The 14,314-nt window shown below is 37.9% G+C and overlaps 1 protein-coding gene across 1 annotated transcript in view; it reads right to left on the reverse strand.

Moving 5' to 3' along the window:
- Positions 1–3,363: 3,363 nt before the first annotated feature.
- The window catches only part of MICU3 (mitochondrial calcium uptake family member 3), a 102,488-nt gene continuing 91,537 nt past the window's right edge, over positions 3,364–14,314 (reverse strand). Inside the window, exons 12-15 of the mRNA XM_004382786.2 lie at positions 9,139–9,247; positions 7,462–7,619; positions 6,165–6,233; positions 3,364–3,777 (exon numbers count right to left, since the gene is read on the reverse strand). Of these exons, the coding sequence (XP_004382843.1) occupies positions 6,165–6,233; positions 7,462–7,619; positions 9,139–9,247 (336 nt within the window). The 3' untranslated portion in view covers positions 3,364–3,777. The remainder of the gene's footprint in view (positions 3,778–6,164; positions 6,234–7,461; positions 7,620–9,138; positions 9,248–14,314) is intronic.

Genomic DNA, 14,314 nt, shown 5'->3' on the forward strand with positions numbered 1-14,314 from the left:
CTTTGACAATTCTTTGACTTTTAAAAAATATGTACACATAATTTTGATAAAAATGTATTAAAATAAAATTCTATGCATACAGAAGTGTGTGTTTTAAACACAAACGGTAGCACAGCATACACAGTTTCCTACCTTGCTGTGCTCCTGTAAAAATATCTTGCAGACCATGTCCTATCAACACGCTAAATGGACTTAATTCTTTTTCAGAGTTACAAACTGTATATTTGTTGGCTTGTAAATTTATGAATATAGGTATTGGGATATTATCTATCACAAGATAAAATCCCAGAATTCTAGGAAAAAAATTTGAGATATTTCTATATTGCTCTCCAAAGATGCTGCACCCAAATTTATAGCTTCGCCAGCAACACACTCGCCAACACTACATATTATAAAAGATTCTGTCTTTTCAATCTGCCATATGAAAGGGTGTATTGTCACGACTGATTTAGCCTGCATTTCTTTACATTTACTTTCTTACAAACTGTTTACTCAGCCCCAGTTTTTAAAATCTATCCTAATTCAGATCACTTCTCCATTCTTATTTTTTTCCATTTTTTGTCTCTTCTTCCTTCACAATGCTGAACAAAATTTAACTTCTCCAGAAAATTTTTATAATGCTGTTGTCTCTACTTGTGCTCAGCACTGTATACTTACATGCATGTTGTCACAATGACAGGTGTACGCCTCAGTTCACAAGACGTGAGCCAGAAATACTGACTGCGACAGAAAGAGAATCGTAAAGGTACAAAGATACAGTGTTATATCTTTGCACTAATTTTTATTATATAGTATTTCACAAAATCTAAGTGCATTTGACCGCAAAATGTCCATTATTTCATGAGCTCAGAAAGTAAAAATGCTCCAAATTGTAAAAAAGCAAAGCACAACACTTTCTCATCTTCAAATTTTTATACTTACTGAATACTATATAATTCATATTTTCACATTCTTTGGACATCAAATTATTATGCAAAAGATGTATTTCACTGTATGGCTATAAAACGTAGGACAATAACTAGCATATTTTGAAAACTGATAAATTTGTAGGAGTTGCTTTAGTAAGACAATGCCTACAAAAACACCAGTAATACTTAAATAGGGGCTGGCATAGTATTGGTTTAATAATTTTAAGACATTTAAACAATCAGTTCTGCAAAGCAAAATGGATACTCCAGGATGTAAGCTTTCAGAAAAGCTTTCCAGTACCAGCGGCCGTAAGTTCTCTGTGGTAGGAATTCCTATGATACACTTGGAGAGGTTTTATGGCTCTGGGACTGACTCACAAAGGCTGGGGAGATCAACCTCACTGCCATGGTCTCTCACAGCAGAGGGTGTACAATGAGTGGAGGTTCGGTGATCCACAAGATTTCCAAATTTTGGAGGTGACATTTCAGAAAGACAATGGTTCACAGATATACACAAAAGCACAGCACTAAACTTCTTGATTCAAGGGCAGGTATGTTTATTTTAAGATAATATAAGATAATCAGGTTGCTTTACAATTACATATTGTAATAAGAACAATAAATTGGAACTTAAGTTAAACAAATTTCTTATTACGAAATGACTGTGAGAAGTACCATAAACCTTTACTACACAGACTCTGTAAAAAGTATGACACCAGTTTTATGTACATCTCTGTCTTGACGAAGAAGAGTTTGTAGAAGGAAAGACCAAGAATAAGAGCATGCATGTATTTAGTATATTATTGTTTTCAAAGCATTTTATACTGTTTTTACACATTAATCCACTGAGATCATTTTACCTTCCATTTTACAGAGGACAAAGTTCAAGAACACTGATATGAATGAAATTGCTGTAATTTACTCTTTTTTTCCATTTTAATTGCTCAGAAAATTTTATTTATTCACATTTTACTATTATACTGCAGCATTATACACAGATATTCATCCACTCACTCTGATAAGCAACAAAGAATAAAGATGACAGGAGTCACAGCCTGGTGTCCTTTCTTAGGGGGGCGGCAGACAAATAAAGGATTTTCACGAGCCAGTTCAGTTTGTAACTACATTTGCAGGACTTTTGAAAGAGCAATTTTTCTATGTATGCAAGATAATAGAACATAGTCAAAGATTGAAGTAAACTGCATTTTTTTCAGTTATTTTAGATAGCAAATAATTAACATTGAGAACATTCACTGTGAGTGGATAGGATTTTCATTCAGTCAATCTTACAAGATGCTCAACTGACTCAACCTTTAAAACACATAAAATTAAATTATTATTACTATATGGAATCCTTACACTTATGAAACACATACTTCTATATCAGTGTAATAAACAATATAAAGAATGTAAAAAGTCTATCAAATACATAGTCAATGGTAATGATAACATTTTCTTGGAAATAACATTACCTTTATAAATAGTCTGATAACGATCAATTTCACATTTAATAACTTATAAAAACAAAGTTGGTGCTTTTATTTTCATATGCAAAAGCAATGTAACAGTTGGAGTGTGTGTAACCTTAAATTAAATGTCTTAGACAAATAAACATCTTCCACATATATCAGTTTGTTAGCTTAAATTCATTGCTCTATTTTTGTATAGTATCCTTATATAAAGTACACTTTTCAAATTGAGCAGATTCTGTTAAGTACCATCAAATTATTTTCTCCATTTGAAAATCTAATTGTGTTATTTTCTATTGCAAGTTTTTCTTTTTCCCCTTTAAGACGATTATTTTGAAATAATTAATAATATTTAAATTATTTATAATTACTCTGAACATTTGGCATCACTTTTGCATGCGGTCCTTTTGTAAGACACAAAATATTAACTACTTAATATATACATCAGTCTTTTTAACCATTTTATATTAGTCTTTTATAATACACATTTAGACATTACAAACATATAACAATATGCAATAAGTTACAGAGCTGTGAGATATTAGTGTTACTAACATATACCAACTGCAATCAAGAGCGGCATCGCGTTCAAGACAATGACGACGCTGACAATGAATACTGTTACAACCACCACCACTGCTTCTACCATCCATTTTGTCAAAGGAAAAAAATCAGTTTTAAATTTCTTTACTGTATACATCAAAGAATACCAGACATTCTGTTGACTTTGGTAAATGAACAAAAATTAAAAAAAAAAAAACTTTATGCAATTCAAACAATGTATGTCAAGTACTTTTAAAAGTTAAAAGTACAGTGTAAACTATTGTATTATATAGTAGCCTACTTTCTATTATTTAAAAAAATTATTCCAATGTGATTAAAAACCTGGAAAATAAAAGGGATTTACTAATAATTCTAAGGGCATTAAGGTTAATTTCAAGCAACATAAATTTTCTGAAAACAAGTTCACAGTCCGAAACTAAAAAAAAAAAAAAAAAAAAAAGTGTTGTTCATTTTTAGGTGATCTATAGTCCGTGAGTAATATATTATTTTGAAATGACACAAATTTCTAATAAATAAGAAAAAATATTTAAAATATATTCCTATATAGTTATTAGAAGTATGGATATACTCCTGAAAGGAATGAAGAAGTGCAAAGTTCACTAAATCAAGGCAAAAGCGCAACTTGATAACATAACCTTTGTAGTTAGAAGATACAACTCATCTGTGCTACATCTGAGGACTCAGTTCAAGAAAAAAATATACTTTTCGTAGCGTTTCACCTTTTGCTTCCTTTCTACGTGCTGTGATCTGAGACCTGCTTCCACCAGTCTCTGAAAGTTTTGCTTGTTGCATCCTCCACGGAGACAACGATGCTTCAAGCTTTCTCTTAGGAGTACCTGAGGAAACCAAGGAAAGCAGTAACACAAAAGCCGTCTTTGTTTAGGATGTCATTCAGAGTTGATGACATAAATACAAAATGACTGTGATAATAATACGAAACAGTAAGACTTACAATAAACAATACCCAACAGAAAATATAAGAAATAAAATAATCATTAAACATTTCCTCTGACTGCAAGTTCAATATTCTGCTTAGTCACATGTCTAACCCTCAGTCTTATGAAGGCGTAGAGGAACTGAAGTCATTTCTATCCACGGTTTATGCCCTATTGCATCGGATCAATACACTTAGTGTGACACTGTTATTACTTGGTTGGGAACACTACACGGACTGTAGATGGTATGGCCCCACTTTGTTTTTGTTTTAAGGTGTCACAGGGCAGTCTGTTACTGTTGTTGGTTGCTGCTGAGTCACCCCCAAGTCATGGCGACCCCACACGTAACCGAACGAAATGCAGCACCAGTCCTGTGCCGTCTCCATGACTGACTGCAGACTGGACTGTTTTGAACCACTGGCTGATTTTCGGAAGTAGATCACCAGGCTTTTCTTCCTAGTCCATTTTTGTCTAGAAGCTCTGCTAAAACCTGTTTAGCATCCTAGCTACATGCAGCCTCCACTGACAGATGGGTGGTGGCTGCGCATGAGGTGCACTGGCTGGGATTCGAACCCAGGTCTCCTTCGTGGAAGGCAAGAATTCTACCACTGAGCTACCGGTCCTAGAGAGCAGAAAGACCTAACTTCTTTTGTTAGTTTGATTACAACAGTTACCACCAGAGATAAGTAAATGAGCCCACCTGCCTCTAAACATTTTAGATCAGCATTTCCCAAAGTGGGTTCCTAAAACACCAAGCCTCAGAGTTGCTTGGCAAAATGCTGAATACTGCAGTTTTCTTTTAGAGAGACATATAAAAGACCCGTAAGTTCTACGTGGGAAGGAATCTATTTAACTGTGTTTATTATGATATTTCTCAAACTTATTTGACTAAGCAACTCTTTTTTTGTTTTTTTAGAGTAATATTCATTAATATCCTGTTGAATTACTTTGGGGAACACTTGTCATAGAGTTGATTCCGACTCATGGTGACCCCATATGCGTCACAATAGAGCTGTGCTCCACAGGGTTGTCAATGGCTTTTTCAGAAGTAGACTGCCAGGGCTTTCTTCCGAGGCGCCTATGGGTAGACTGGAACTGCTGATCCTTTGGTTAGCCGCTGAGTGTGTTAACTTTGGGCACCACCCAGGGACCCCGACACTGCTATAGACAGACATACATAAATGTTTCCAGCTTGAGAAACACAGCAAAAAATACATACGTGGATATCTTTGCGAGCGTTTATAAATGAACAACAAAACCTCCATTGTAAAAACCCAACTCATCAGCACTCACAATTGACCAAAATTATACAGCTACAGTTGGCTTTTAAAATTAAAAAATGGAAAACAAATTCCTCATTTTTGAGATTAGCAACAAGTCTGAGGTATTTGTTTAGGTCAACATATAATCTAACAAATCTCACATATTTTTCTCAACTACTGCAACGTGTGGTAATAGTGTGGAGTCCTGGTTGGCGCAGTGGTTAAGAGCTACAGCCACTAACCAAAAGGTCGGCAGTTCGAATCCACCAGCTGCTCCTCGGAAACCCCATGGGGCAGCAGTTCTACTCTGTCCTGTAGGGTCGCTATGAGTTGGAATCTACTCGACGGCCGTGAGTTTGTTTCTTTTGGTTTCGTAATAGTGTAGTGAATAATAAATAACATGGGCTTTTCCATCAGACAGGATGAGGTTCAAACCCTGGTCTGCACATACTAACCCTGTGACCTTGGGCAAATTACTCACTCTCTAAGCCCTGATTTCTCCCTGCTGTGAAATGGGATGTGTGCGAGGATTAAATAAGATACTACACGGGGAAGAACACTTGGAACAGCACCAGGCACCTAGAAAGAACTCTAAAACAATTCGCTATTTCTGTAGCGAACGTTCAGAACCATGATTTAAAACCAGTAACCAGTATTCCCTGGGTTGAAATTATCCTAGATTACAATAATCCCATGTGGATTTATTATATCACATCCACTCAAGTACAAACTGCAGGTTAAACAGAAAAATTTTTAATCAAGACACTCCAATAAGAATTCCCATCAGATGAGTGTGTTCAGTCCAGTTTTAGATCACACCTCAACAATGGCAAGCTAACATTTTGTCATAAACACTAATTCTTAAGTTGAATTAGCACACTAAAATGAAATCGTGCCTTCTTAAAAATTAAAAACAAATTATAATTCTATTCCTTGCAGCTATTTTCTGGATATTAGACAAATAAGCTGTGACCCTTTATTATTACTGAGCCATCATATTTAGAAAAAGCAGAGAAGCTAACGTACTTATCTGCTATGAAGTTCCTTCTTCAGACAGGATTTGAAAGTAGGATACTTCTGAACTGTCTTATAACCCTGTGGAATAAAGATCAGAGTATGAAAATGCAAACAGAACGTCACGAATGCCACGAGTGTGCAATAAATACATACATAAATACACATGAAAATACCAACACCTAAGAGAGCGATGCATGACAGAGGTTTACGTCACAGTTTATACTTTAGTTTGATCTCGCCACTCTCAAGTTTTTGAGGAAAAACAAGTGATTTTCAATGTCTATCCTTGCGGTGATCTGTGGCATCACCTACATGCTAACAAGGAACCACTAGGTGGCAGTACACAGCATCTTTATCAAGACAGCCTGGACTTCAAAAAGTCACTAAAAATCTTTAAAAACATTGTCTAAAATGAATCTTTTTTTACATATATAAATGTTTCTCTTTTTAAATGTATAATGTTGTTCTTGCTGTGTGCCGTCGAGTCGGTTCTGACTCACAGCGACCCTATAGGACAGAGCAGAACTGCCCCACAGGGTTTCCAAGGAGCGGCTGGTGGATCTCAACTGCTGACATTCTGGTTAGCAGCCGAGCTCTTAGCCATTACGCCACCAGGGCTCCAAATGTATAATACTTAGTGATATTCTTGCCAAAGAGGAAAGACTGAATATTCTATATGTTAATAAAAAAAATTCTCTTCTTTTTCCATTTATGGCACACCCACAAATGTTAGATGTGCAGTCACTGACTCATGCTATAATTTCATTCTTTAAAACACGCTTGTTAGAAAAAAATCACTGTATTTCTAGTAATTATTCTGTAGTATGTTAAAAGAAAAAAAGTGCAACTGACAAAAAATATGTTTTCTTATTTTCCATATAAAGTACTGAATATGCAGTGACGTCAGGAGCCTCACGCTGTCTGGTAGGAATCTGTGTTCCATGAGAAACGGTGATATTCTTCGTACAGTCACGAGTCTGGAAAGCCTATGCGCGGCCTGGATTTTTAGAAAATATTTGGCAACACCCCCTCCCCCGCAAACTGGGATGGAGACATTAAACTAACTGAATATGAAAATAAATCACTGCAAGTTAAACTGATTTTAGATTTTTTAAAAAAGTGTCATTTTTCATTATCTTGAATCCTTTCTGAAAGCAGGTATGGGATATGCTTTTTCCTTCCAAATAAAACATTTCATGTTTATGTCCTTAAAAATTTATAAAAATTATTTCTGAAACCTAGATGGATTTTTTTTTCTTTCAGATTTTAAAAAGGATCTCAATAGGCTTGAAATTTACAGGTTTACCCGGAATCCTCTATGGAGTCTGTCTTTCATAATTCCAATAAACTCTTTATAACTTAATTGATCATCTTTGTCAACGTCGAAAATCTTGAAGACAGTGTTCACTAAATGTGGTGAAAGTTTCAGGCCAGTGGCTACATAGACGGCACGCTTAAATTCATCTAGATAGATGTCACATAAAAAGAAAAAGCAGACCATTAACACTGTCGTAATACTATATGTTGATTATTAGAAAGGTTGTAACAGAAGCTGTTTCTAAGCATGAGTCATGATCTTATATACCTCACGATGTCTTCAATAATCATTCTGCCTTTAGGGAGCAAAAATCTCTGCGGTTTTAATGAAAAGATCCAAGAAGCGGTAGCTTGATGATGTGTTCTTATTCGCTGACTGTTTAGTGAGCACCTACTATCAGCAACAGATAATTCAGAGGTCATTTTGATGACTAAGTTCTCAAATGGGAGATGAGACAGCTGTCCAATTAACCATTACAGGAAAGATGCCAACAGAGTGCTGTGAGAATTGGAGATGGTGATTCTCTTTGTTGGAAGCGTGCAGCGGGGAGAAGGGAGAGAAGGGGAGGGATTAGGAAAGGCTGTGGCTTCGTATTTGAGCTGAGCCCCGAAGGACACAGGGATGTCGGCTGGCAGGGATGAGAGAAATGGCAGATGAGATGGCGTGAGTGAACACGGGCGCGGGGGGCCATGAGAACACAAGGCACAGTCAGCAGGGAACATACAGGAGCTGGAAAAGTCCTCACAGGAGACCATGAGGTGAGGAACCTGCAGTTTTCAACAGGCAATTTGGAAAATGAAAAGTTTTCCACAGCAGGCATGTTGCAGAAAGGTTGATCTGTGGTTTAGAAAGACTATTCTGTGAGTTGTCTGGGAAATACTGAAGAGTATTTACTGACAGAAAGCTGGTATCCCAAACCCGCAGACAAGGCCATCCCTCAGGTGGAGATGGTGGCAGGGGCTTGTGGCTCACGCGACTCAGTTTCCTAGCACCACGCTATCACTAGACGGATGTGTCACCTGACTCTCTTCGTTCTGATTCATATTCACCGACACTATTCTGATTACCATTTGGCTTGTTTGTCCACCTACAGAAAAAGAATGAGCTGCTTCTGAGGAGAACAGCATTCTGATTTTTGTGACAGTTGTATTTCTCTTTGTAAATGAAGCAAAATTGATATTCAGTTTTACACATTATTTTCAAAATTCTGTTAGTCTAAGTCCTCTCCTGAGAAAGGCTATGTTGACAGGTCAGGTTTCTGAGCCAGCAGGGATTGCGAGTAAAATCAGCAAGATAAAAACGCCATATCCTGTGAGGACGCTGGAGGCACGGCCAGCTGGCCCTTCTCCAGAGAGCCACACATCCCTCAGTGTTATCAAGTGGCCACGAGGTTTCTTCCTCTCTAACTTTTACAGACATCGTTAGCTTTTCCCTATAATATGAAAGTAAGAGCAGTAATAAATTCAGTACTAAAATTTAGCATATTTCCCTCATCTTTGCTTATTTTTCTTTAAGTGTCAGAACTAACTTCCTCCTGAAAGAATACATTAGACTTTTAGGCAAGCTGATGGCTAATAGGACATATTTAATTAATCTGTTCCCAACATTCCTAAAAACAATGCAGGATTATTTTTTGCTGTTAATTTTTAAAAGATGATTACTTACCTTGCCCTATAGAACGACTTGCAAAGTTATACATATTCAAGGCTATTGCAAAGTCTTCTAGGTTATTCAAAAACTGGAAAAATGATCTGAATTCATCAAATGTGATGCCCTATATTGGGAAAATATATGCATATAGGTTCAGTCTTGTCAAATTTATTACTATATCTATATTTAATACAAGTAAACAGATTAAACGTCTGCAATATATCATGAAGTAAACCTCTCCAGGGCACAGAAAACCGATTTATGTTAAAATTGTATCAGATTTATTTCCACTGGGTAGTGTTGTTACCATTAGCAATAACAGATGGAAGTATTTTTAAAACACTGTCATATGAGCACAAAGGTGCAAAAATGGTTACAATAAGGATGAATAAAAAAGTTTAATTTCTTAAAATGCTGTATTTCAGACCTGAATTTTTTTAACCCTGAAAGTAAATACAATGATTAAGAAAACAAAAACCCTGAGAAAAAAACTTAAAAAAAAGTTTCCCCTGCGCATGTACTTCTTCAACACGAGTCAGCATCAGATCACTAATGTCTGCATTGTGGAGCCCTGGTGGCGCAGTGGGTAAGAGCCCAGCTGCTAACCAAAAGGTGGGCAGTTCAAATCTAAGCCGCTCCCTGGAAACCCTATGGGGGGCAGTTTTTTTCTGTCCTGTAGGGTTGCTCTGAGTGGGAATCGAGTCAGCGGCAATGGGTGTGGTTTGGTTTTGGTCTGCATAACGACACTGCGAAACGCGGAAGTTGAACAAGTGTCAACAGTAGGGTATTTTGACTTGTTCCCACGTGGTAATGAAGCCAGGGCAGCAGGAGGAAGGACGATGACCGTCTACAGCTCTGAGAGGCCCAAGGCGGGGCTGGGGGTGCAACCGCAGAAGGACCTGGCGATCAGGGCGGCCCCTTCTGGAACGCCAGGCACACAAACTGCAGTTATCACCACTGTTATTGCTTCAATTAAACAGGACATCTATTCGATATGAGCACAATGTACGTCAGATAATACAAGTTTGGACATGAAGAATCACGTGTAATTAATGTGTTCTCCGCAAAATTACCATGATTGAGAGAAAGTACAGAGAGAAGAGCAGAGGGCCAAGGGATTATGCTTGACCAATTCCGACCTTAACATGGAGGTAAGACCCAGAGGAGGCTTCTCATATAAACAAGCACTGATTAAATGATTTATCCTCAGAATACCCACTTTTTCCCATGATTCCCACTCCAGTACAACCCTTCTTTTACTTGCAGTATGAGGCTCTTCACTGTCCTTCCTTTTCTTGGCATTTTTCTCCTCGCCTTTCCTTACGTCCATTCATGGCCACTTCAACCCTGGATCCTGCTTTGTGACCCACCCTATGTGCTGTGCTTTTCAGGGAGGGATGTGTGAGTCAGTTAGGAGACAGAGCCAGAAGGGGTCTGTCTGTCTCCATGTGGAGAGCTTGTTGCCAGGGAAATCGGTCACCGCTCTGGTTCTGTACTAGCTCACACGATGACCAGCTGCCACAGCAACCGTTTCTGTCTCAGGGTGACAGATTAGTGCTGGGAAAAGTTAAAAACAGGACGATGGGAGATTTTTAAGCTAAAGGTAAATGTTAATAATTTTAGGGAGCATGGCATTAAGAAGCAAATCAAAGAATGACCTGTTAACTGCTGCTGTCGAGTCGATTCCGACTCACAGAGACCCTATAAGAAAGAGTAGAACTGCCCCATAGGGTTTCCAAGGAGCGACTGGTGGATTCAAACTGCCGACCTGTTCGTTAGCAGCTGAGCTCTTAACCACTGCATCACCAACAGTCAACAACTGAACTTTTAGCTATTTTAAAATAGGGTTCTCATGTATGGAAGGCAGGTCAAACTCAAAACCATAAAATTATTCTTTTGTGTAGATTAAACTTTCTGTGTTTGGAAATATGAAACAGTAAAATAAGAAATACATCATACATTTTGATGGACATCATTTAAAGTAACCTTTCTCAACAGCAGTGAGGGAGGGGCAATTTCGGGGAGGGGCAAAGGGAAAGGGCACGACCATTTTTCCTCCCTCCCACCATCACCCCAGAATCACTACTGTAACGGATCATTGGTATTTAAGTGGAATGTGTCTTTACTGTCAGGAGTGCGGTGAAAAGAAGTTGCTTACATGCTAACAACAATAATATGATGGTAATAAACAAAAAATTTAAAGCATCAAAAATACACGTACTGAGAGTCCAGAAATAAACTCATACATGTATGGTAAACTGATTTTTGACAAAGGTGCCAACGGCATTCCCTGGGGAAAGAACAGTCTCTTCAAGAAATGGTGCTGGGACAGCTGGATGATGACATGCAGAAGAATGAGTGAATTACCTCACACCATATGTAAAAATTAACTCAAAATGGTCAAAGACCTAAATTCAAGAGCTAGAACTATAAAACTCTTAGAAAAAAACACAGGGGCAAATTTTCAGGGCTTTAATTTGGCAATAGTTTCTTAAATATGACACCAAAAGCATAAGCAACAAAAAACAAAAAATAAACAGAACTTCATCAAAATTAAAAACTTAGGTGCATCAAAGGACACTATCAAGAGAGTAAAAAGACAATCCACAGAATGGGAGAAAATATTTGCAAATCATGTATCTGATAAAGGTCTAGTATCTAAAATATATAAAGAATTCTTACTATTCAACAACAGAAAGACAAACAACCTCATGAAAAAAAGGGCAAAGGACCTTCTAACAGACATTTCTCCAAAGGCGATATACAAATGGCCAACAAGCACGTGAACAGATGCTCACCATCATCAGTCATTAGGGAAATGCAAATCCAAACCACAAGGAGATACCACTTCACACTCACTAGCATGGTTAAAAAAAAAAAAAATGCTGATGAGAATATACCAAATTAGAACCCTCACACATTGCTGGTGGGAGAGTAAAATGATGCAGACATTGGAGAGAACAGTTTGGCAGTTCCTCAAAAAGTTAAACACAGAGTTACCAGTAATTCTACTCCTAGGCATATACTCGAATTAAAAACTGGTGTTTTAAAAAAAACTACTTGTACATGAATATTTATAGCAGCTCTATTCCAAAAGACGGAAACATCTCAAATGCCCATGAACAGACTGATAACCAAATGTGGTGTATCCATTCAATGCAGTATTATTCAGCCACAGAAAGGAATGAAGTACTGATGCATGATACATGGTACAATGTGGATGAGCCTTAAGAACATTATGTGAAGTAAAAGAAGTCAGACACAAGCAGCCACGTACTGTACAATTCCATTTATATCCAGACGAGGCAAATCCACACAAGCAGAGGATAGATGAGTGGTTGTCAGGGACTCGGGGGAGAGGAAGGAACGGGGGGAACTGCATAATGGGTTTCCATTTAGGGTGACTGTTATGGACTGAATGGGGCCCCTGAAAGATATGTTGAAGTCTTAACCCCTGTATCATGCAAATGTGACTATTTGGAAACGGGGTCTTTGAAGGTGTTAGCAGTTAGATAACAGGAGATGATACTGCAGTAAGGTGGGTCCCAATTCTCTATGACTGATATGCTTATAAAAAAGGAGACGATACACCTTTGTGACTGGAGACAGAGGAAGGATAGCTACGGGACAAGGGAGGCAGATGGAAACCACGGAATACCAAGGATCGCCAGGAACCACCAGAAGCTAGCAAAGAGGAATGGAAGTTTCTCTGTCTCTCAGGGCCCTCAGAACTAATCAGCATGGCTTATACCCTAATTTGGGCACAAATTTAGACAATAAATTTGTGTTTCTATAAGCCAATCAATTTGTGGTATTTTGTTACCACAGGAAACTAATCCAGTGATGAAGAACTTCTGGAACTAGACAGTGGCGATGGTTGCACAACACTGTGAATGGACCTAATGCCACTGATTTGTATACTTTAAAAAGGTAAAAACGGTAAATTTTGTGCATTTTGCTAAAATAAAAAATACATATATTCTTACTGAAATATATCATTCAGCATGTGAACATGCAAATATAGTTGCTTTTGGTTCGAAGTGTGGCAAGTCATAAGTGGACAAAACTGAGATTGTTTGTGAGGCATAATACAATGAAAGGAAAACCCGGAAAATGCTGTGGATATGAAGCTCTAATATGATTACACTGTTTGCACTGGCCAATAATGTGCTTGGCCTGTAGCCACGACCGTAGCTGCCAAATCAAAGGATGTGACTGCCCACTGCGTGCACTTGCTATCTCTCGCAGGGATGAGGAACACAAGCCTGAAATAACTGCTAAAAGGCTAGGAGGAGGAAGAGACTGGAAAAATCCGGTGAATAAATCCACAACATACTATGATCCAAACAAAAATAATCATTCAGAAAACATGGTCTTATGAGGGCCTCAAGTTTATAAACTAAATTTGTTCTCAGCATAAAATTCATGCTGATCCCATAAATTAAATATGCCACTATTTATACTGTTCAAGTTACATAGGTAACCGCTCTAAAAGACAACTATATAATAACTTATAGAAATATAAACATTGTTTTAGAGGTGGAGGGAAATGTACTATTTTGGAAGAAGCAGAAAATCCAGGCTTACCGGCTGCATGACCTAAGGTGAGCCCTTTAAATCCTTCTGAACATCTGCTCCTCAAAGCTCGGTAACGATAATTATACTTCTTCCTTGTTACTATTTACTTCATGTGGATAATATGAGAAGCAATTGTCTCTTTGCTTCCTGTCTCTACCTACATTCTCTCCTAGGTAAGTTGACCTAATCTCCTGGCATTTTTAAAAACATTTAAAATTATGTATTTTGTACAGCAATATTCTCCATATTTACCAGAATTCAGAAGGCACAAAAGACCGCACAGCACAAAACCTCCCCCGTCCTTGTCCCTTCTCCACGCAGTGCCCCCCTTTGGAGGAAACAACGTGGATCCTCCTAGAGTTAGCAGAGGCTGTCTTCTTACATAAATGGTATTGTGCTCTATACACTGTTCTCAACCCTGATCTTTTCACTTAATATGTATTAGAGATCATTCTATATTAGGACGTGAAGAACTTTTATTGGTCTTTTTTCAGCTGCAAGGTATTCCATTGTATGTTGCTGTTGTTTTAGGTGCCGTTGAGGAGGTTCTGACTCATAGCGACCCTATGTACAACAGGACGAAACACTGCCGGGTCCTGCGCCATCCTCACGA

The sequence above is a fragment of the Trichechus manatus genome, unplaced genomic scaffold (assembly GCF_000243295.1).
Source record: "Trichechus manatus latirostris isolate Lorelei unplaced genomic scaffold, TriManLat1.0 scaffold00099, whole genome shotgun sequence".
Lineage (NCBI taxonomy): Eukaryota > Metazoa > Chordata > Mammalia > Sirenia > Trichechidae > Trichechus > Trichechus manatus.